Source organism: Piliocolobus tephrosceles, chromosome 6, assembly GCF_002776525.5.
Source record: "Piliocolobus tephrosceles isolate RC106 chromosome 6, ASM277652v3, whole genome shotgun sequence".
Taxonomy (NCBI): Eukaryota; Metazoa; Chordata; class Mammalia; order Primates; family Cercopithecidae; genus Piliocolobus; species Piliocolobus tephrosceles.
The window spans coordinates 105,872,267-105,895,168 of NC_045439.1; the positions used below are offsets into that span (position 1 = coordinate 105,872,267).

At 39.8% G+C, this 22,902-nt stretch overlaps 1 protein-coding gene across 5 annotated transcripts in view; it reads left to right on the forward strand.

The window, feature by feature from the left end:
* ICE2 (interactor of little elongation complex ELL subunit 2) overlaps positions 1 to 11,270 on the forward strand; it is a 58,199-nt gene extending 46,929 nt beyond the window's left edge. For 3 of the 5 annotated variants that reach the window (XM_023228586.1, XM_023228588.1, XM_023228589.1), the window contains 2 exons: positions 3,652 to 3,910; positions 8,938 to 9,103. In XM_023228586.1, the coding sequence (XP_023084354.1) occupies positions 3,652 to 3,910; positions 8,938 to 9,066 (388 nt within the window). In that variant the 3' untranslated portion in view covers positions 9,067 to 9,103. Of the gene's footprint in view, positions 1 to 3,651; positions 3,911 to 8,937 lie in introns of all 5 variants that reach the window. The other 2 variants (XM_023228587.2, XM_023228585.2) reach the window with 2 other exon arrangements.
* The last annotated feature ends 11,632 nt before the right edge of the window (positions 11,271 to 22,902 follow it).

The window sequence follows — 22,902 nt, forward strand, 5'->3', positions numbered from 1 at the left end:
ATAATATGATAGTATCTGGCTTTAATGAGCTTGCAATTACATTTTCCTGTAAGTCTGTTAGTGTGTTGTTTTTCTATTGCAGCTGTAACACATTGCCACTAACTTGGTGGCTTAAAGCAGATGTATTCTCTTTTTAGTTCTGGAGGTCAGAAATCTAAAATCAGTTTCACTGGGTAAAGGTCAGCAGGGCTGGTCCTTTCTGTAGACTGAGGAAAGAATCATCTCTTTACCTTTTTCAGTTTCTAGTGACCACCTGTATTCCTTGACTTGTGGCTCTTTCCTTCATCATCAGGGCATGTCACTTGGATCTCTGCGTCCACATCACATCGCTCACTGCAAGCTCCGCCTCCCAGGTTTATGCCATTGTCCTGCCTCAGCCTCCCGAGTAGCTGGGACTACAGGCGCCCGCCACCTCGCCCGGCTAGTTTTTTGTATTTTTTAGTGGAGACGGGGTTTCACCAGGTTAGCCAGGATGGCCTCGATCTCCTGACCTCGTGATCCGACCGTCTTGGCCTCCCAAAGTGCTGGGATTACAGGCTTGAGCCACCGTGCCCGGCCTGCCTCCCTTTTATAAGGTTCCTGGTGATTACTTTTGGCCTTCTCACATAATTTGGGATAATCCCCTCATCTCAAAATCCTTAATTTAATCACACCTGCAAAACCATTAAATGTAATACAGTCACAGGTTCTGGTGATTAGCATATGAACATCATGGTGGGGGACCATTATTCAGCCCACCATAGCTATATTATTTTCACTTTCAAGATAAAAAAAAGAACATAGAGGCCGACCATGGTGGCTCACACCTGTAATCCCAGCACTTTGGGAGGCCGAGGCAGATGGATCACGAGGTCAGAAGATCGAGACTATCCTGGCCAACATGGTGAAACCCTGTCCCTGCTAAACATACAAAAAAAATTAGCTGGGTGTTGTGGCATGCACCTGTAATCCCAGCTACTCAGGAGGCTGAGGCAGGAGAATCACTTGAACCCGGGAGGCAGGATTGCAGAGGTGAGATGTGCCACTGCACTCCAGCCTGGGTGTCAGAGTGAGACTCCCTCTAGAAAGAAAAGAAAGAAAGAAAGAGAGAGAGGAGGGGGGAGGGGAGGGGAGGGAGGGGAAGGTGGGGAAGGGAAGGGAAGGGAAGGGACACAGAGCTAAATGAACAGTCATTTAGGTCCAGGGCAAGTCTTAGAATATGGATTTTCCCCCGGTGATATATCAAATTGTTTTGTTATATGAATGTTTGCATTCCTTCTCTTATGCCCTTACCAAAGGTTAAACTTGAAAACAACTTGAATCTGAACTTACAGTTAAAATCTCAAAGTTCTAGTTCTGAAGAATTCTGTTATCCAACTTGATGTCAGTTTACTTATTTGTAAAATGATGGTGTCAAGTGCAGTAACTTCCTAGGTACTTTTCAGTTCTGATACTCTGTGATTATGTGACAGGATTTTTGTTTTATATGTTCTGTTCTTCATGTTACATAAAAAGCTTTTGCATGAAATTTGCCAGATGTTTTTTGAAATTTTATTATCAATATTTTATTTGGTTTGTGTATTAGCTTTATATTGTGGCTATAACAGATTACCACAAAATTAATGTTATAAAACAACACAAATTTATTATTTTGCAGTTGTGAAGTCAGAGGTCTGACAGGGTTCACTGAGTTAAAATCAGGGCATTGGCAAAGCTACGTTCCTTCCTGTAGGCTCTGGGAAGGATCTGTTCCTTGCCTTTTGTAACTTCTAGAGGCCACCTGCATCCCTTGCCTTGTAGCTCCCTGCCTGCATCTTCAAAGTTACAAAGCCAAGTTAAGTCACATCTCTCTGGACTTCTACAGTCACATCTCCCTCTGAGTCTCTTCTGCCTTCTTCTTCTATATTTAAGGGCTATTATGATTAGTAAAATTTGACCATTTTAAAATCAGTTGATTAGCAACCTTAATTCCCTTTGGCCATGTAACATATTCATAGGTTCCAGGTTTGGAACATAAACATTTTTAGGAGGTCATTATTCCACCTACCATAGTTTATTTTTTTTTTTTTTTTTTTTTTTTTTTTGAGGCAGAGTCTCGTCACCCGGGCTGGAGTGCGGTGGCCTGATCTCAGCTCACTGCAAGCTCCAACTCCCGGATTTTTACGCCATTCTCCTGCCTCAGCCTCCCGAGTAGCTGGGACTACAGGCGCCTGCCACCTCGCCCGGCTAGTTTTTGTATTTTTAGTAGAGACGAGGTTTCACCATGTTAGCCAGGATGGTCTCGATCTCCTGACCTCGTGATCCGCCCGTCTCGGCCTCCCAAAGTGCTGGGATTACAGGCTTGAGCCACCGCGCCCGGCACCTACCATAGTTTATATTCATCCATGTACATTAGACATGTATGGCACTTGTAAGATACTCCTTCCTAGAGTATCTCTCATTCTCCATGAATTAAATATTAATACATTCTTCTGTAAATGAAAGCTTTCTTCATTTTTAGTGGAGGTAGTTAAGATATATGATTTTCATTGATTAAAGCTCAATCTTTGAAATGTTATTTATTCCTATCAAATAATTATGCATTTCTTTATATGGAAATATGAAAGTTATTAGGAAAAAAAATTTCCAGAGGATAACAGCAATTGTCAACACCTATTTTCAGTTTAAAAATTGATGAAAATGTAACTTACTAGGTTTGTAGGCAAATATTTATAGCTAAAGTATGATAAATCTTTCTTTTTTAATAATATATTGTGGTAAAGAACAGATGTTCTCCTTAACATCTTTGATCCGGAGGACTGTGTAATCCCAAGAAAGCACAATGTATTTATTCATATCCCTTTAGTTCTTTATGATGATACACTGAATTATTTAAAGCTTTCTAAGGAGAAAGGAAAAATGTGGTTTTGATGTTCAACATAGCTGGTTATTGCTACAGTAGAGGATCGTGATTAAGGGTGTGGCCTGTGGAGTTCAAATGCCTGGGTTTATATCTAAGCCTATACTCAGAACTTTGGGCAAATTGCTTAGCATCTCTAATTTCTTTATTTATCACCCTAAATTAATATGCCTTGTGGAAGATCTAATGAGAAAATAGATGTGAAGCTATAATACAGTAGTTAGCTCATAATAAACATTTAATACCTGCTAGCTGCTGTTGTCTCTGTTATCCTCATAGCACCTCATGTTGTATTGTGATTGTTCCATTGACTGTTTCTTCCACTTTATTTTAAACTACTCAGTGTAGCAAACATGTCATCTTCACTTTTGTATCTAGTCATCTGTCTATTATTAGGTACAATATAGTTGCAGTGTTAAATGAATGAAAATGCTGTAGGAATGCTTTTCAGTATAGATACCTATAAATGTCTAATCTACGGATTACAGAATTAGGCACACTCTTTGTTTCCCATTAAATGAAAAGTTACAAATTGCTATAAAAGCAAAAAGAAAATGATCAACTGTTCTGAACTTTGGAGTAAGAAGTAAAATTAGTTGCCTAAAAAGCATAAAAATAGTTTTAAAGATTTCTTAAATCTTATTTTATCATAAGTTTTAGAGGTGATGTGATCTTCTCATAATTTTCAGTTTTACTAATAGATTATGATTAAGAAAGTGCTGTTGAAATTGATACAGTGAGCCAGTGGGTTGAGTTTCATTCTGTGGATTTAGCTTGCAGGAGGGTTCCTACTTGTTATCTCATGCAGCAGAAGATTCTTCACTCCTGATCTATAAGGCCTCTGATGGAAAAGTTACTAGGACAGCATACAATTTGTATAAAACACATTGCGGCCTTCCTGGTGTACCTTCCAGTCTCTCAGTTCCCTGGGTCCCATTAGATCCCAGCCTGTTATTACCATATCATATCCATCATGGAAGAATACCTTGTACTTTTCCACCTAAATCACTGGATGCCACAACACAACAAAAGGTAAGATATTTTTTAAAGTTAAAGGTTCATTAGGTTGTTTATTATTTGTCTATTTCACAGACTTTACCATATTTCAACCTGATGTTCTCATTGTCATATTAATCACAGCACCATTCTAAATACTATATCCATAGGAAGGATAAAGTTGTATGCCGTAGTGAGTCCAGTCTACATGGTAGTGGAACTTTCTATTTTTGCAAGATTTATAAGTCAACTAAAGAAAACTCCAGCCCGGGCAACAGAGCGAGACTCCGTCTCAAAAAAAAGAAAAAGAAAACTCAAAAAAAAGAAAAAGAAAACTCTCTTAGCTTGCACAGTGGGTGTGTGGGTAAGGCATCCAAGTAGTTAAATCCTTATATTCCTATGAAAAGCAAAATTGTGGGGGTTTTTTTTTCATTAGGCAATTTGCAGAAGAGTACATGTAATAAAATTTGATACAATTAAACTTTTTATTTATTTATTTCTTTTTTTTGAGACAGAGTCTCACTCCCAGGCTGGAGTGCAGTGGCTCGATCTCGGCTCACTGCAAGCTCTGCCTCCCAGGTTTATGCCCTTCTCCTGCCTCAGCCTCCCAAGTAGCTGGGACTACAGGCACCCGCCACCATGCCTGGCTAATTTTTTTATTTTTAGTAGAGACGGTGTTTCACCGTGTTAGCCAGGATGGTCTCGATCTCCTGACCTTGTGATCCGCCCACCTCAGCCTCCCAAAGTGCTGGGATTACAGGTGTGAGCCACCACGCCTGGCCAACATTGTTAATTAGGATGAGGAAAAAGAAGTATTAGTAGTTTGTGAACAGAGTGTCTAACTAAAAATATAACTAAAGTGTTAAGGACTAAATTGTGTTTTGATAAGTATTATGTAACTCAGTATTTACTGAATTACAATTAGTATTACTCTCTTTATAGAATCCTTGCTAGAAGTAACAGTTGAATGACATTATATGAAACTTATAAACCCATAGCTAGAGATATTCTCTGCTATGTCACTCATTCTTATATTGTGTAGGAAATTCCAATTCGAGTTTAGTTGTTAGAAAAGTTTTGCACTCGGCTGGGTACGGTGGCTCACGCCTATAATCCCAGCACTCTGGGAGGCCAAGGCGGGTGGATCATTTGAGATCAGCAGTTTGAGACCAGCCTGGCCAACTTGGTGAAACCCCATCTCTACCAAAAATTAGCCGGGCGTCATGGTGCACACCTGTAATCAATTCCAGCTGCTGGAGAGGCTGAGGCAGGAGAATTGCTTGAACCCGGAAGGCAGAGGTTGCAGTGAGCCAAGATCACTATACTGCACTCCAGCCTGGACGACACAGTGAGACTGTCTCAAAAAAAGAAAAGGAAAGAAAAAAGTTTTGCTCTCTGCAAATGATTCTGAATGTGTTCAGGAGACAAATCCAGTATATTTTTCTTACTTACTGCCAAAAGTGTTTGAGTTAGAGTTATTGCTCTGAGTGTTATCTTCTCATTATGGTTGCCCCAGAGCGTCTATCACTTGTGTATTCTTCCTTTTCACTGTCTATATTTTACTGAATTAATCGGTAAATGTCCTCAAATCCTTATGGGAAACAGCTGGAATGCAAATAGTGAGGATTTTTAAATAAAGTAAACAGGGTTGTTTGTTTATGTCTTTCAGTTCTCCACCCTAAGTTACTGTTTGGGAGTATCCTTTTAGAAATGAGAACTCCTTGTACATTCCTACTTAGCTTTGGCCAAGAAAGTACAAATGTTAAGTTGGGACAAGTGAAAGAATGGAGAAAGTTACTTTTTAGCATTTTAAGCTATTTTATCTTCAGTTTTGGTTGTCTGTTTCCAGTTTACTAGAAGTAGTCACTTTTATAACCTAAGGAAACATTTTCTTAAGTAACTTAAAAATAATTGAAGAACTGTTTTTGAAGGATCTGTGTTTTTCTAGGAGAGTGATTTCCTTTTAATTTAGAAACACTGATTATAGTCTCTCACCTATAACCCGTAATTCTGTGTGGGGGTGGCTTATTCCTTTTTAGTGAAAATGAACAGTTTAATACCTTGGAATTGAACAACTTTAAGTGAAAGGAAAAATGTATTATGTGTGTGTAAGGTATTTCTTAAAAAAATGAGTAATGTACTGTCCTTATTGATACAGACTGACACTAAGAGAGTGTTGAATGCTTTATACTTTGGAAATACTTTAATGATTTGATTCCTTTTTAAATGTGGTCTAAAATGTGCTTTAGTACAGTAAGAACACAATTTATAGTCGTGTATCAGTTAACGACAGGGATAAATTCTGAGAAATGCAGCACTAGGCAATTTTGTCTTTGTGTAAATATCATAAGCTTACTTACACAAACCTAGAGGGTGTAGTCTACTACACACCTAGGCCATATGGTATAGCCTATTGCTCTTAGGTAGGCTACAGACCGGTACGCCATGTTGCTGTACTGAATACTGTATGCAGTTGTAATACACTGGTATTTGCATGTCTAAACATAGACAAGGTAATACATTGCACTGTTATATTCTAACAGCTGCGACATCACTAGATGATAGAAATTTTTCAGCTCCATTACAATCTTTTGGGACCACTGTTGTACATGTAGTTCATTTTGACCAAAATGTGACTGTATTTGGAAAAGGAGAAATTCCGTGTGTTCACAATTTGGCTACATAATAACAGTTCAATTATATGTGTATCACGGAGTGTGCTTCATGCATTCAGTCCAGGAACAAATACTTAACGAGATTATCCAGGCCCAGGTTGTTGTAGAGCCCAGCATTAGGTACAGTGGACAATTAGATAACTGATACTTGGTTTGATATATGTTTTTGAAAGCCAGTGGAAAGTTTTTGGTGATCTACTCACCTCCCCACAGTCTAGCCCTATATTTGATAGGAATTACCCCATCTTCCTCCCTACCTCCTAGCCAGGCCATTGGAATGGGCCTTCTAGTCCCAACCAATCTAAGCGCAAATATGGATTCTGGTTTTGGCAGCAATGGTAAGATCACAGCTTTCAGGAAACCAGGGAAGTAAGACCTATATGAAATAGAAATCATCTGCCCATTTTCATGGTGTAAAAATGTATTCAGACATTTTTGCCTCTACTGTGATCACATAGTCACAAGTCCAGTTGAACTCCGATCTCATCCTTGTATAGTGCCTTTGGTACTAACCCTGAGAGACGCCAGTAGAGCCTGCTTCTGCCTCCTGCTGGATCAAGCAGACATTCTATTTAAGGGTCCCATTTGCTGCCTGGGCTACTTTTGACTTTTGCTTCCAGTCTTCTTGCAACAGCTTCACACTTAGTCCTTTTCTCTTTCTACAGCAATAAACATTCATTTTACACATTCAAACACACACAAAATTACAGTGGAAGTTTTCAAAATGCTTGCTTTTCTCAAAGATTTTAACATATAGAATTAGTGTGGTCAGTATACCTTTATAGGAAATACCAGCTGAGTGAGGAGTGGTATAGATCATCCAAAAGTCACCACAGTTTTCTAATCAGTATATTACAAAAGTTCATCAGATTCACACAGACAAATCTTTACTCAGTTTGTCCTTTCTGGTCATGTAAATGTAAACCAAAAAAAAATGCTTTTTAAAGGAACAGTAGATATTAAATAAGGGAAGCCAGAGTCTGAGCCATTCTCAGTGAGCCTGTAACCCCTTGGAGCAAATGCCAGTAGTATTTCTGTTGGGCTAGCATTATGAGAGAGAGTGCTTGGAGTTACACTATCACCCATCAGTCCCAGGCCTAAAATTCACTGGACAGGATATGAAGAAATAGAAGAGAACAAGGTGACTAGGGAAAATAAAGGCAGATATGGGCAGGCTCTGTGGAAATAGTTTCAGGCTGTACAGCTTTGGTCCTTCTCTGTGAGACTGGCCTTCTCCATTACTCTTTTTATAGATCACATGTTTAACATGACTACATAGCAAGGGATTATGTCTTAAGAATAGACCACCTTGGCTGGGCACGATGGCTCATGCCCATAATCCCAGCACTTTGGGAGGCCGAGGCGGGCGGATCACTTGAGGTCAGGATTTCCAGACCAGCCTAAACATGGTGAAACCCCGTCTCTGCTAAGAATACAAAAGTTAGCCAGGCGTGGTGACACACACCTGTAATCCCAGCGGCTCGGGAGTCTGAGTCAGGAGAATCACTTGAACCCAGGAGGTGGAGGTTGCAGTGAGCAGAGATCACACCAACTGCCCTCCAGCCTGGGCGACAGAGTGAGACTCTGTATCAAAAGAAAAAAAAAAAAAATAGACCGCCTCTCTTCGTTTGACTGTGTGAGATAGAAAGTGAGGGTAAGGAAGGGTAGACTAGAAGGTAGAACCACAGCAAAGTTTCTTCCCCTACTCTAACCCCGTCTTCCCGTTTGCCCATCCTCTGTATTCCCCCTTCCAGTTTTTTCTTCCCCTTTTCTTATTTCTTTCTTGGTCTCCTCTTTCAGCCCTTCAGTATTTCCCTTTTACTTGGGTTCTTGTCTTTTCCCTTCCTTATGCTTTTTTTTTTTTTTTTTACTTCCCTCTTTCTTAATCTTTATCTCTTTCCCATTTTCTTTCCTTATCTTCCCTACCTTTCTTATTGTCTTTCTTGTTTGTCCGTGTAATTTCTTCTCCCTGTTTACCACCTCAGACCTTCTTGTATTTTCTTTCCCTCCCTCCCTATTACTCACTTCTTCCTTTTTCTTGTCCTTCAGTTTAATTATTGCAAACATGTCACTCATAAGGCCTGTCATTCCCTTGATTTCTAATTTATCTTTTCAACCTCTAATAAATTTAACACAGAGAATAGTTTCCCCATTCACTTTTCTCCCCATCTACTCAGATCTATCCACTTCTCTGATGATGATTTAAAAGTTTAGTACTTTAAAAATGTGTCAGATTAAAACTTGTTTAGAAACAGCCAGGTAGCTGGAGATTAAAAATATAAGCTCATTTGCAAGGTGGTTAATACTTGTATAAATACAACAGAGTTGACTGTATATAGGTATGTTGTAGTTACATTAAGCTATTCTGTTCTCTGCTTCATCTCTTAGGTTGCTGGAACAAGAATGCCTACACGCAGCCACAGGAATCCAGTTTCCATAGAAGCCAAAAGCAGTTGCTCGCCTGGTCAGCAAGTTGAAACTGAAGGAGTGGCTCCACATAAAAGAAAAATAACTTGAGGACTGTACTATGGAAAATTAAATTTAAAAAAAAAAAGTTATAGCAATGTTTAATTTAGAAAAGTTTGAGGGGAAATAATCAGTAGGTAAGAGGAACATTTTTCCTATAGTAGCTAGAGTGCCTTGAAAAAATGTGTTGGCTATGTGAAGGAATGTTTCAACTAAAATGGAATGTTATGCTTTTCACCCTTAAAGTTTAAGGAAGATCTTGATATGTTTTAACATTATCATGGCAGGGAAATATATAAAGAAGAAAAATATTTTTACATTAAACCTTTTCTAAAAATTGTAAATAGAAAAATAATTTGCTTTTTTATCGAGAACAACACTTAATCATTATGTATTGTGTTAGTTATATTGCCAGTCTGTTGAGACTGACTCAAAAAGTTAAATGTTGCCACTGCTGAAGATGATTATGAGCATCGGAAACCTTGTTTCTGACCCGTTTTGACAGTTTTTATATACTCCTTTAAAATGATGAATGTTGCAGGTTAATAAAGTTAATACCTTTAAAAACTTGGTGAAATTCCATTAAAGAAGCCAAAAATAAAAACTCCCTGCCTCTGAAAAGTCAGATTGCTATCTTCTTGTTTGGCAACCATCAGTTTGTTTAAAAAAGAGAAAAAAATTTGATGGTATAACATGTTTGATGACAAATGCCTCTATCTCTAGATTCAAGCTGAGTGTTGAAATACACTGCTGAAAGCAAAGAGATTGGTATGTTTTCCAGAAAAAAAGTCGGTGTCATTGCTCCAAATGACAAGGTTAATGTGGTAAAGCATGAGCTTTTTTTGTTTTGTTTTCTTTTGAGACGAAGTCTCACTCTGTTTCCCAGGCTGGAGTGCAGTGGCATGATCTCAGCTCACCACAACCTCTGCCTCCCAGGTTAAAGTGATTCTCCTGCCTCATCCTTCCCAGTAGCTGGGACTACAGGCACCCGCCATCACTCTTGGCTAATTTTTTTTTTTTGTATTTTTAGTAGAGACAGGGTTTTACCATATTTGCCAGGCTGTTGTCAAACTCCTGACCTTGTGATCTGCCCACGTCAGCCTCCCAAAGTGCTGGGATTACGGGCATGAGCCACCGTGCCTGGCCAGCATAAGCCATTTTTATCCTCATCTATACTGATTGATTTAAGTTTTCCAGACCTACAGATGAATTTGGAAAAGGGCATAATCAGGTGATGTTGCTGTAGCAAATTTGGACTTAAGAAACGACAGGCAGGGCTGGGCACAGTGGTTCACACCTGTAATCCGAGCACTTTGCGAGGCTGAGGCAGGAGAATCACTGGAGTCCAGGAGTTCGAGACCAGCCTGGGCAACATTGACCTCATCTCTACTAATAAAAAAGTTAGGTGGGTGTGGTGGTATGTGCCTGTAGTTCCAGCAACTCAAAAGGCTGAGGCAGAAGAATTGCTGGAGCCCAGGAAGTCGAGGCTACAGTGGGTCATGATCGTACCACAGTACTCAACTTGAGTATCAGAGTGTGACCCTGTCTCAAAATTTAAAAAAAGGGACAGGCTTGTTTAATCTTTAGAACCCTTACACAAAAATTTTCAGAAATTATGTATGTCATTTGTAAAATACTAGTTTTGTAATCCTAGATAATTGCTTCGCATTGAAATTTTTTAGCTATTTTAAATTAAAGAATGGCTATTCTTTCAGCCTAATTTCTGAGAAATTAGACCGGAAAATCTCCTCAAATATTGTAACAGTTGAAAATATCTTCAACTACCAAGTTTTGTTTTATTTTGATTTTTTGTTACAAAACTTTTAAGTTATTTAAGAAGTAGTTATTAGTAAAATTGTATCTTGATAAATCGTTTCCTCATCCTGCCATTCCCTTTTTTAAAACACTGAGGTTTTTTTATTCCTTAAGTCATATATCCCAGAAATGTTTTGGTTGTGAATCATTTGGCAGTGAGCCAAGGGAGAGGCAGGGCTTCCCTTGAAATGCCCTTTTACTTTTTTATTTTATTTTTAATGCACATTTGTGTGCACCAGAATGGAATGTGCTCTTTTAAAAAAAAACTGGAACAGTGGTTGCTTCAGACTTCTGAATACCAGAAAGACTTGCCTTTTAATTTTTAAATATTACTTTTTACATTGTAAAATGTGTTCTCTTACCCATATATTTGAATAACACTGATCATATATAAAGCTAGTTTTTTGCTTATGCTTAGCGAAGCCCTTTTTTTTAACATAGGTTTGATCTTGCTTTATGTTCTTTTTCTTGATTTTTAGTACTGAGAATTTATAAGCAAGAAGTAACTTACCATATGTTTAGCAGGATGTAATCCCAGCTACTTGGGAAGCTGGGGTGGGAGGATTGCTTGAGTCTAGGAGTTCAAGGCTGCAGTGAGCTATGATGGTGCCACTGCACTCCATCCTGGGAGAGAAATCAAGACCCTATCTCAAAAAATGAGCAGGATTTAAAAAAAAAAAAAAATCAGACTTAATGCTAGCAAGGACATGATCAACCTGGCTCCCTTATACCTCAGCAGTGAAGGTGTAATTTATACACGCCTCTTTGAAAACAGTTTAATTCAGTAAGTGTTTGAGTGTAACTATGTGCCATGCACTCCAAAGTAGGTTCCCACAGTTAGTCTCTCATAGCATTGTTTTTTCAGGTCTCACCATATTCATTTCTTTGACTTCTCTCTTTTCTTATAGATTACAAGTTCTGCAAGGACAAGGGCCTATTTGTTTTGTTTACCATTAAGTAGTAAATACCTAATACAGTGCCTGTCATGTAGTTGCTTGGCAGATATTAGATGCATGAATGTGTAGATATCAAAGTGTTTTTTTTTTTTTTCCAGGAAATCACATTCTAGTGGAAGACACTATATTGATTTATGTAATAAGTGCTTTGATAAAGTAAGAAAGTCATCCAACCAGATATTCATATTTAAGGTTTTCTGATTTAGAACTTGAGCTGAGTCTTTTAGAGATAGTAGGATTTCTAAGGGAAAAATTAAAGGTCTTCCACAAAAAAACTAAGTGAAACTAAGCAGCCTATGAAAAGGTGAAAGTTGGAGAGATTGTTGGCTATGAACATGGGAGATGAGAGAGAAAACTACAGGATAGGGACAGAAACACCATGCTACGACATTTGAACTTTGTCCTGTGCAATGTGGGAACCAGTAGTGAAGGTTAATTAACTGACATGATCAGATATGTATTTGAAAAGGGCTCTTGTTGGCATTAGTCTAGAGAATGCAGTGGAGCTGGGAAACGAAGAAATGTTGGGAGCCTGTGTTGTAGTAATTGAAAAATGGCAATGGCCCAGAATTAAAGCAGCAAGAGTAGGAGTGGGCTGAAGTGATGTATAGGAAAAAAAAAAACAAACTCAGTTTTGTGGTTGGTAGAGAGAGTAAAGTATGGCTTCTAGGTTTCTCATTTGAGATACTGAGTAAATGATGGTGTTACCCATTGAGAAAATAGTGTGGTTAGAGTGGGAAGAAAGTTAATTTAAAATGTTCATTTTTTTTCAGTCATTTCTCCTTTTGGATTCTAGCTTTGTGTGCTATCTTGGTTATAACCAATTTGCTGAATAATAAATTATCCCAGAACTTAGCTGCTTAAAACAACAAACATTATCTCACAGTTTCTGTAAGTCAAAAGTCCAGGTCTCTCATGAAGTTGCAATCAGGCTCTTGGCTAGGACCGCAGTCATCTGAAGGATTAGTAAATTGCTAAGCCCACACTTAAGCTCCACCTTTGAAGGGAGAGGTTTGGAAAGAATTTGTGAACATATTTAATCACATATGCTATGAACAGGTTTAGGGGAGGGAGAGGAAAGAACACTTTTTAATTTTTCATTAGCATACTGTATCTGTAGTTCCTAATGGACATGTAAAGATGTTAAGATGTTTTCTATGCATTGTAGATAATATGGTAGTTTTTCGTTTTGTTTTGTTTTTTGCTATATAGTTTTTAATCAAACCTTAAGGTATTTGATATCAAGATTTATTGGGTTTCTTGTTGAGATGTAGAAATAAAGGGGATCCATTTCATTTATCCATCTACTGTTGCCATGTCCCCTTCACTCATGTCCAGTCTACTTATCAAGGTATATAATGGCAGACACACTTGCAAGGCATCTATCTGGAATTTGGATCTGCCCTGCCACAAAAAAAGTACTGAAAGAGTCAAGAACCAGACCTGTGTTTCTAAGAGGGATGGATCTCTAGATTACTTCATCAAACAGATTCAAACAGTCAAGAGTTTGCCTTGGCAGATGTGTTTGCTTTTAATATATGAGCTATAGCCTGGTTGATTCTTTAAGAAAATAGGAGGAAAGCCCGAGTATAAATTTATTGCTGTTTTGAAAGTGAAGAACCCTTATAAGGATTCTGTGATTAGTGGGTTGACTTTCTTCCATTTTCTTCAAAATCTGTTGTGGGGATGGGGAGAAGGAATATTTTCTATTCTCCCTATCCTAGATTTTACTTATTTAAAAATATACAGCACTGGAGGCCGGGTGCGGTGGCTCACGCCTGTAATCCCAGCACTTTGGGAGGCCGAGGCAGGTGGATCACGACATCAGGAGATCGAGACCATCCTAGCTAACACGGTGAAACTCCATCTCTACTAAAAATACAAAAAATTAGCCGGGCGTATTGGTGGGCACCTGTTGTCCCAACTACTCGGGAGGCTGAGGCAGGAGAATGGCGTGAACCTGGGAAGTGGAGCTTGCAGTGAGCTGAGATCGCACCACTGCACTCCAGCCTGGGCGACAGAGCGAGACTCCATCTCAAAAAATAATATACATCACTGGAGAGTATATACACATAATCCTAAGACATACACCAGTAGGGCAAAACCACATTGATAACATGAGTATCCAGTCCCTTCCAAGCACTGCATTAATGCAACATCTGCTCTCACCAGGCTTTAACATTGCATAAATTAGCTATTCTTGTCCTGCCTGCATGCTGTTGTACATGATTCTGTGTCTACTTGGATTTATTATCACCTATCAAAACCTTGCCTGTCGTCTGTTGAATTGGTAATGCATTTTTAATCTATTGGATGTAACGAATTATGCCAATCTCTTGGGATTTAAAGATAAATGTAAGATTGGTTTCTGCCTTAAGAGTATTTCCTAATCTAGTTGAGGAGATGGATATGCATAATTAGCTATAATATAAGTGAAAATGATCAACTGACACAATAGTGCAAAGAAGTAAGAAAAAGGGACACTTGGAAATCAGAGAAAGGCATAGTAGAAATGACGTTTAAGCTCTTTGAAAGACAAGTTAAAAATGTGAACCAAAAGGAAGTGGAGCATTGCAGCATGAGGGAAAATCATGAGAGGGGCTGGATTTAGGAAATAGCGAAATTGGTCGTGTGAAAAACATGGGGGTGAAATATGATAAATAGGAGATGAAGTTGAGGAAGTGTGCTGGAGCTCAATAGGAGATATTGAACGTTAAACCTAGATAGTTTGGTTTGATTCGGAAAGCAATGAGGAGGCATTAAAGGCTTTTAAGCCAAATGATGAATTTTAGGAAGGCTACAATATAAAGAATGATTTAGAGAGGAGAAAGACCAATGGCAAGGAGGTGTTAACTGTACATATAGCAGGTGGATTGAAAAGGTATAGATTGGAAAGCTATTTAAAAGGCAGCAGATATCTGATTTCACCCTATCCTCAAAATGAATGTTTACTTGTAGCATTGAGTCACAACTGGGTAACAGACATTGTGCTAAGTGTTGGGAATACAAAGGTAAATTAAAACACATTTTTCAGTGTTTACAGTTTCACAGAAGGAGACAGACATCTAAATGGGTACAAAAATGTAAATATTGTGATTAGTTTCTGTAATGGGTAAGAGTTACTTGAAGAGATAGGAGTTGTTCTACCTGTAAGCATCAAAAAAGATCTCATAAATGAGCTAAAACTTTACCTAAAAACCATATCTTATTTTTCCCCTGTATCTAGAATCAAGCTTGGCAAGCAGCACACATTTAGTAAATATGTGAAGATGGTCTTGACTTACGATGGTTCAACTTATGATTTCTAGGCTTTACAATGATGCCAAAGCAATGTGCATTCAATAGAAATCATACTTCAAGTACCCATACAGCCATTCTGTTTTTTATTGGTAGGTTAGGTATGTTAAATGCATTTTCAACTTACAGTGTTTTCAACTTATTATTTGTTTGTTTGTTTATTATTTTTGTTGAGATGAGGTCCTGGTATGTTACTCAGGCTGGTCTTGAACTCCTGACGACCTCAAGTGATCCACCTCAGCCTCCCAAAGTGATGCGATTATTAGTATGTGCCACTGTGCTCAGCCTAAACTCACGATGAGTTAATCTGGGTATAATTCCATCGCAAGTTAATGAGCATCTAGATTATTGATGTGTGCATGTTCTCCAGCTGATAAGGTTGGAGGTCGGGGTGTTATAGCTCAGTAAGGAACAATATGACCCAAGAAATAGCATGTATGTATAGAATTATTATTATTACTATTTTGAGACGGAGTCTCGCTCAGTCACCCAGGCTGGTGTGCAGTGGTGCGATCTCGGCTCACTGCAAGCTCCGCCTCCCGGGTTCACGCCATTCTCCTGCATCAGCCTGCCTAGTAGCTGGGACTACAGACACCCACCACTATGACCTGCTAATTTTTTGTATTTTTAGTAGAGACGGGGTTTCACCGTGTTAGCCAGGATGGTCTCGATTTCCTGACGTCGTGATCCGCCCGCCTCGGCCTCCCAAAGTGCTGGGATTACAGGTGTGAGCCACCGCGCCCAGCTGTATGTATAGAATTATGCAGTAAGATGTTTCAAAGACAACTGAGGTTTTTGCTAAGTGTTGCCACTGACTTAAATGAAAATGTTAGAATAGGGATGGGGTGAAAAGATAAATTGTGTTTTCAACCAAATGTCAGCAGAACAATTAATGGCATGTCCTATAGAACACTGAAAATGTGGGTGTGCAACTTAGAGGAGAGGAATAGATAGGCATGTTATGTTGAGGGCTTATCTTTGTGCTGTGACACCAGGAAAGGTAGGGCTTGCGTGTCTGAGACCAAGCTGGCCTTTTTTGATTTTCTCCTTGCTATGGTTTTAATGTATTCCCTTTCAGAATTCATGTGTTGGAAACTTAATCTCTAATGCAACAGCGTTGGGAGGTGTGGCCTTTGGGAAGGCGGCTAGGTCATGAATGGATTAGGCCAGTATGAAAAAGGATGTATGGGGGTGGGTTCACCCTCTTCTGATCTACTGTCATGTGAGGATTCAACATTCATCCACTCTTGCCATTCTGACTTCCACCATGTAAGGACACAGTAAGGCACATACTAGATGCAAGTGCCTGGATCTTGTACTTCCTGGGCTTTGGAACTGTGAGAATTAAATTTCTGTTCTTTATAAATCACCCTGTCTGTGGTATTCTGTTATAGGAGCACAAAATAGACTAAGACACTCCTCTTCCCCTTTGTTAAGTCCCCTTTGTTACGGTCTAGACTTAGGTGCTCATGCCTGAAATCCCAGCACTTTGGGAGCCCGAGGCGAGTGGATCACCTGAGGTCAGGAGTTCAAGACCAGCCTGAAAAACATGGAGAAACCCCGTCTCTACTAAAAATACAAAATTAGTGGGGCATGGAAAGAGAATCGCTTGTACCCAGGAGGCGGAGGTTGCAGTGAGCTGAGATTGAGCCACTGCACTCCAGCCTGGGAAACAAGAGCAAAACTCCGTCTCAAAAAAAAATATTCCTTGCAAATAATGGGGGCTGGGCGCAGTGGCTCACCCCTGTAATCCCAACACTTTGGGAGGCCGAGGAGGGTGGATCACCTGAGGTCAGGAGTTCGAGACCAGCCTGGCTAACCTGGTGAAACCCCGCCTCTACTAAAAATATAAAAATTAACTGGGCATGGTGGTGGCGCGTGCCTGTAATCCCAGCTACTCAGGAGTCTGAGGCAGTAGAATCACTTGAACCTAAGAGGCAGAGGTTGCGGTGAGTTTGGCCATTGCGCTGCAGCCTGGGAGACAGAATGAGAATCCATCTCCAAAAATAAAAAGAGAGAGAGATAATGGGAAAGAGGAAGGCAAGAATAAACCCTGTGATATTCAATTGGAATTGGAAGTATCAGAGTGAATTCATGGTATTTAATATACACAGAGAGATGAAGAAACAGTTACAGCTGTGTGGGTACATATGCATATATATATTTCCTTTTCCTTTTTCTTGATTTTCTCTTTTTTTTTTTTTTGAGACAGAGTTTCACTCTTGTTGCCCAGGCTGGATTGCAATTGTGGTGCAATCTTGGCTCACCACAACCTCTACCTCCCGGGTTCAAGCGATTCTCCTGCCTCAGCCTCCACAGTAGCTGGGATTATAGGCATGCGCCACCACACCCAGCTAATTTTTTTTTTTTTTTTTTTTTAAATAGAGATGGAGTTTCTCTGTGTTGGTCAGGCTGGTCGTGACCTCCCAATCTCAGGTGATCCGCCAGCCTTGGCCTCCCAAAGTGCTGGGATTACAGGCATGAGTTTCTGTGCCCATCCCGTATTTCCTTATTCTGCTGAGAGGGTCTGGATGCACTGACAATCTAGTAGCAATGGCACATGTAACACCCAGATCTTGGTTTCTATATCCCGTTATTCATTAAAAGAAACTAGTGCTTGAAGACATTACTGATTATAAGTCTGGGTCAGGATCAATAGAAGATGAATCTGGAACATCATGTTGCATCAGAAAGAAAGTATTCACTGGGCTTGGTGGCATGTGACTATGGTCCCAGTTACTTGAGAGGTTGAGGTGGGGTAATTCCTTGAGCCCAAGAGGTTAATTCTGCAGTGAGCTGTGATCACGCCACTACACCCTAGCCTGGGCAACAGAGTGAGACCCTGCATTTAAACAAAAAAAACAGCCTGACCAACATGGTGAAACCCCATCTCTACTAAAAATACAAAAATTAGCCAGGTGTGGTGGCACGTGCCTGTAATCCCAGCTACTTGGGAAGCTGAGGCATGAGAATCGCTTTAACCCGGGAGGTGGAAGTTGTATTGAGCCGAGATCGCACCACTGCACTCCAGCCTGGGTAACAGAGTGAGACTCCGCCTCAAATGAATAAATAATAAATAAATAAAAGAATAAAAGAAAGTGCTCAAAAAATGAGGGGCCATATCAGAAATGCATTGACTCTAGCTTAAAGGAGTTCCCAGATTCAGGAAAATTTGAGCATCAAATGATGATAGCAACAATGTAATCCTTTGAGTGAAATAAGAATCTATGATCCCATACTGATACAAATGACTAAATAGGGAAGAAGGAAACATTCTGTTCTATGATAGAATGCCAACCAATAAATGGAATGATAGAAAAATCACCAATCTGAAATCATTAGAGTAATAATTATTTAGGAATCATCAATGGATGCTAAATGTGGTGAGTGAAAATTTGATGATAAATAGGAACAGCTACATAGCCTTAAAGAATCTCCCCACAAATTACTTATTTAACATGTATAAAATACCTGTTAATTAATGCCAGAAAGAAACCTGGCTGAAACCATCTTAATCAAGTGATACAAATTAATATCACCAGTAATGAAACAAATCAACGGTGTTTCCTGACACGCACCAAGAAGAGCACAGCATCACTTCTGTGATATACTCCTTCCAGATATACATAAATCATGAGGAAATATCAGAGAAATCGAAACTGAGTGACAGTCTATAAAGTAAACGGTCAGTAATCTGCAAAAATTCCCCTTCTTTCACACTGGAGCACTACTGCAGATTACAGAAAACTAACTGAATGTGACTTATGATCCTGGTTTGGATCCTGGTCCAATAAAGGACATTATTGGAACGACTGGCAAAACTTGAAGGGCATTTGTGGATTATTTGGTAGTGATGTATTAGTGTTAATTTCCTGATTAAGATGTGGTTATATCAGTGCACGTCCCATACTTAGGAAATAAAAACCAAAGTATAAATTGGTAATGGGGCATTATTTCTAGCTTATTCTCCAATTGGAGGATCGGGGCAGTGAAATGTTCACAGGAGTCTTGATGAAAGGCATACAGGAGCTATATATGATATTTCTGCAACAATTATATAAACTCAAGATTACATCAGATTGAAAAGTTTAAAAAAATGGTATTGTCCACAATGTCAGGTACTATAAGGAGGCTAAGGAGGATGAACACTAAGGAAAGAAGGCTGTTGGATTCAACACTGACCAGAACATTCCGTGGTGTGAGAGAAGCAGTCACTGCAGGCTGAGAATTGAATGAGAGACAAGGAAATGTGTGGAGGAAAAGCCATGTTGAGAGGTCTGTTGAATGGAAGAATGAAGGCAGGACAATAACCTGCAGGAAAATCCAGGAGAGTTGAGTTTTGTTTTCAGAATGATGAGAACTTGCTTATGTTTGCAGATTGAAGGAAGTGTACCTGTTGCTGCAATACAAAGGTACAAATTGAAAGAATAATAATTGATGGGGAACCAACTGGGAGCCCTGGGGGAAAGGAGATGGAGAATAAGATCAAGATTCTAGGTGTAAAGGTACAACTTGGAGAGAATCTCCCACTCCCTCACCACCACTCCAACAAAAGGCCCATTTATTTCATTATTCCATCCCCTGTCATGTAGCTACCATGAAATTTAGATGAAATTGACCCTACTTTCAGCTCCAGGAGTGAACCCCAGCAGGTCTAATGTCCCCTACTTTTGTGGTTTGTATAGTAACCCAGATCTAAACCAGTCAGTACATGGTAAATGTCTTCAACCTAGGGAATGATTTAAGGTTTGTGTCCAATCAGCACAAATCTCAGTACTCATTAGATGTTTGTGAGATGAAGCACTCTCTCTCTGGGTGTGAATGAAAATGCACCATAGCGCGAGTGCTGCCGCTCACCATATAATAAAAAGGATGGATGCCACCCTGAAGATGAGATCTGTACTCTGAAGGAAGAAGCAAGAAATTTACACAGGGAATCAGAGTCTGAGTCCTGATGGAGCCATACATAAAGCTCACCCTACCCCTGGACTTTTAGCCAATATACCTCTTTTATTATTTGCTCAGTTTGAGTAGGCTTTTTGTTACTTGTGAACAGAAACATCCTAACTAATAAAGGATGAGAGAGTTGTCCTCTAACAAATGGTTCAGAGAGGCATAAAGACAAAAGTGTTGCAATAGGGGCAAAATCAAGGATTCCTGTTTTTCACATCTAGGGCATGAAATCGCTCTCACAATGCAATCCCCCAAAAGTCTCCAAATTCCTACTGTACTTATTAAAATATCACAAATTCTGACTATGAAATGTATCTCACATTATTCTCTATGCATTTTGCATACGTGTGGTGGTACGTGTGGTGGTACCTAAACAGAATGTAAGCTCCTCACAGGGAACGCTTGTTTCTTTCTACAACTGTGTACCTGACCTATGACTGGACATATGGCTAGGAAAACCCTGGAAGTTCAATCAAGATGTATTAAATTGTGCTGTTACCTAAGTGTTCCCCCAAAGCCAACATGTAGCGAGGTTGTCCCCACCTCAATTTTAGACCTCCCCAGTCACAAGGACAATGCTATGGTTAGCTTTGCACAAGGAAAGAAATTAAACAAATCAAAGAAACATGTGTTTATCAAAAGCCACACCAGTTACTATTATACCTTTCATTTGTATCTTTGTATTGTATCAGTGTATAGGTATATTTCCCTTAAAGACTACATCTCCATATTTTGGATACATTCTTACGATGTATCCAAACTAACTCATTTAATACTACTCTATTGCATTTAAAGACAATTAAAGAAGTAAAAATTCAGGTTAGATGAAACAATTTGGAATATATCACATCTTGAAACCTCTGGCCAGGCCCAGTGGCTCACACCTGTAATCCCAGCACTTTGGGAGGCCAAGGCAGGTGGATCACAAGGTCAAGAGATCGAGACCATCCTGGCCAACATGGTGAAAACCCATCTCTACTAAAAATACAAAAATTAGCCAGGTGTGGTGGTACGTGCCTGTAATCTCAGCTACTCAGGAGGCTGAGGCAGGAGAATTGCTTGAACCCAGGAGGCGGAGGTTGAAGTGAGCCGGGATTGTGCCACTGTACTCCATCCTGGCAACAGAGCGAGACTCCATCTCAAAAAAAAAAAAAAGAAAAGAAACCTCTGAAAAATATTATATCTTGCCAAGCATGGCTCATGCCTGTAATCTCAACACTTTGGGAGGCCAAGGCAGGAGAATCTCTTGAGCCCAGGAGTTTGAGGACAGTCAGGGCAACACAGTGAGACACCGTCTCTACAAAAATAAAAATTAAAAAGTTAGCTGGACATGGTGGCACATGCCTGTAGTCTCAGCTTTGGGGAGGCTGAGGTGGGAGGATTGCTTGAGCCAGGGAGGTCAAGGCTGCAGTGAGCTATGATCGTGCTACTGTACTCTAACCTGGGCATCAGTCTCAAAAAACAAACAAAACCATTCTATCTTTCAGCGAAAACTTGTCTCCACCTGAGTATGTAGTCTGTTCTTCCTAGAGCAACAATAACAACAAAAACCTTATCTCTCCTCACAGGGAGAGGCCTGTGCCCAATCACTGGTGTGCTGAAAATATGCCCACTCTTTCCTACGCCTCACCATCCATAGATAATGTTCTCCAATGCCAAGAAAACGTGAGTCATACGCAGTTTTGCAAACTGGTCTTTCAGCAGACATCTGTCCAATTTAAACCAGTGAAACTGCAAAAAAAAAAAAAAAATTGACGCTTCTTTGGTTTAACCTTTTAGATGGAGCTCCAAATAAGTAATGAGAATATCATGTCTGGGAATGGTCTCACTGACCACTGATGACATAACCCTTTATGAGACAATATTTACGTTTGTCCCTGAAGTTTTCAACTGAAAGTCAGAAAGGGATCCGGAATAAATGATCAAGTGATTAAGATCCATCTGTTTAGTTGAATGAGAGAGTTAACGTTTCTATACAACTAAGAAATAGAATGTATTTTATGTCTGGTCTGTATTTTAGGGAATTGGTGTCTTATTTTTAACTAATATCTAGTTATGGGTCCCAACAATACCCAAACAACAGTTTTACTATTGTGAAAAATAAATAATTGAATACTTTCTGCAAGTATAATGTCTCCCTCCGCCCCATCAAAAGTGATGCAAATGATAACTCCCAAGTGCCACAATGGGCAGCTGGAAATAATTTCTGTCCAGCACCAATCTGCAGTCTTGTAGAATTGCACAATGAGTTTCTTCTGAGTTCAGAAAGGGGGTTGGGGGACGTGTGAAGTCACGATGCAGTAGGCTTGCATATCTCTGTCTATGTGTGCATTGTGGGAGGCTAATAAAGTGGTAGGTCCATTCCTAACACGGTTTGGCTTTTTTGATATTACACGCTAGTGTCCGAAAACTTTTACTCTTAAGGAGCAGGACTCTGTAACTAACTGACTAAGGGCCTAAGGCCTAAATGTCGTTTTGCATACAAGGCTGTCAGCCAAGCCTTCTGCCTCCCAGGAGCCCAGTGCTAGAGTTAATTTACATGCAGCAGTGAGAAAGTCTTCAGAATGTTAAGACTGTCAGCTGCAACTTTCAGAGGAAGAAAAGTATGAGAGGTTGAGTCTTAGAAGTAGCCAACCCAGAGTTTGAGTTTGTTGGAAGAAGCAGTTGCGGAAGGAAAGGGGAAAGAGCACTGAAACAGAGTCTCAACTCCGCCATTTGCTAAGGCCCTATCTCGTCCCTCTTCAACTCTTGGTATTTTCATCTGTAAAACCTAGATACTGGCCGGGCGCAGTGGTTCATGCCTGTAATCCAAGCACTTTGGGAGGTCGAGGCAGGCGGATCACGAGGTCAGGAGATCGAGACAATT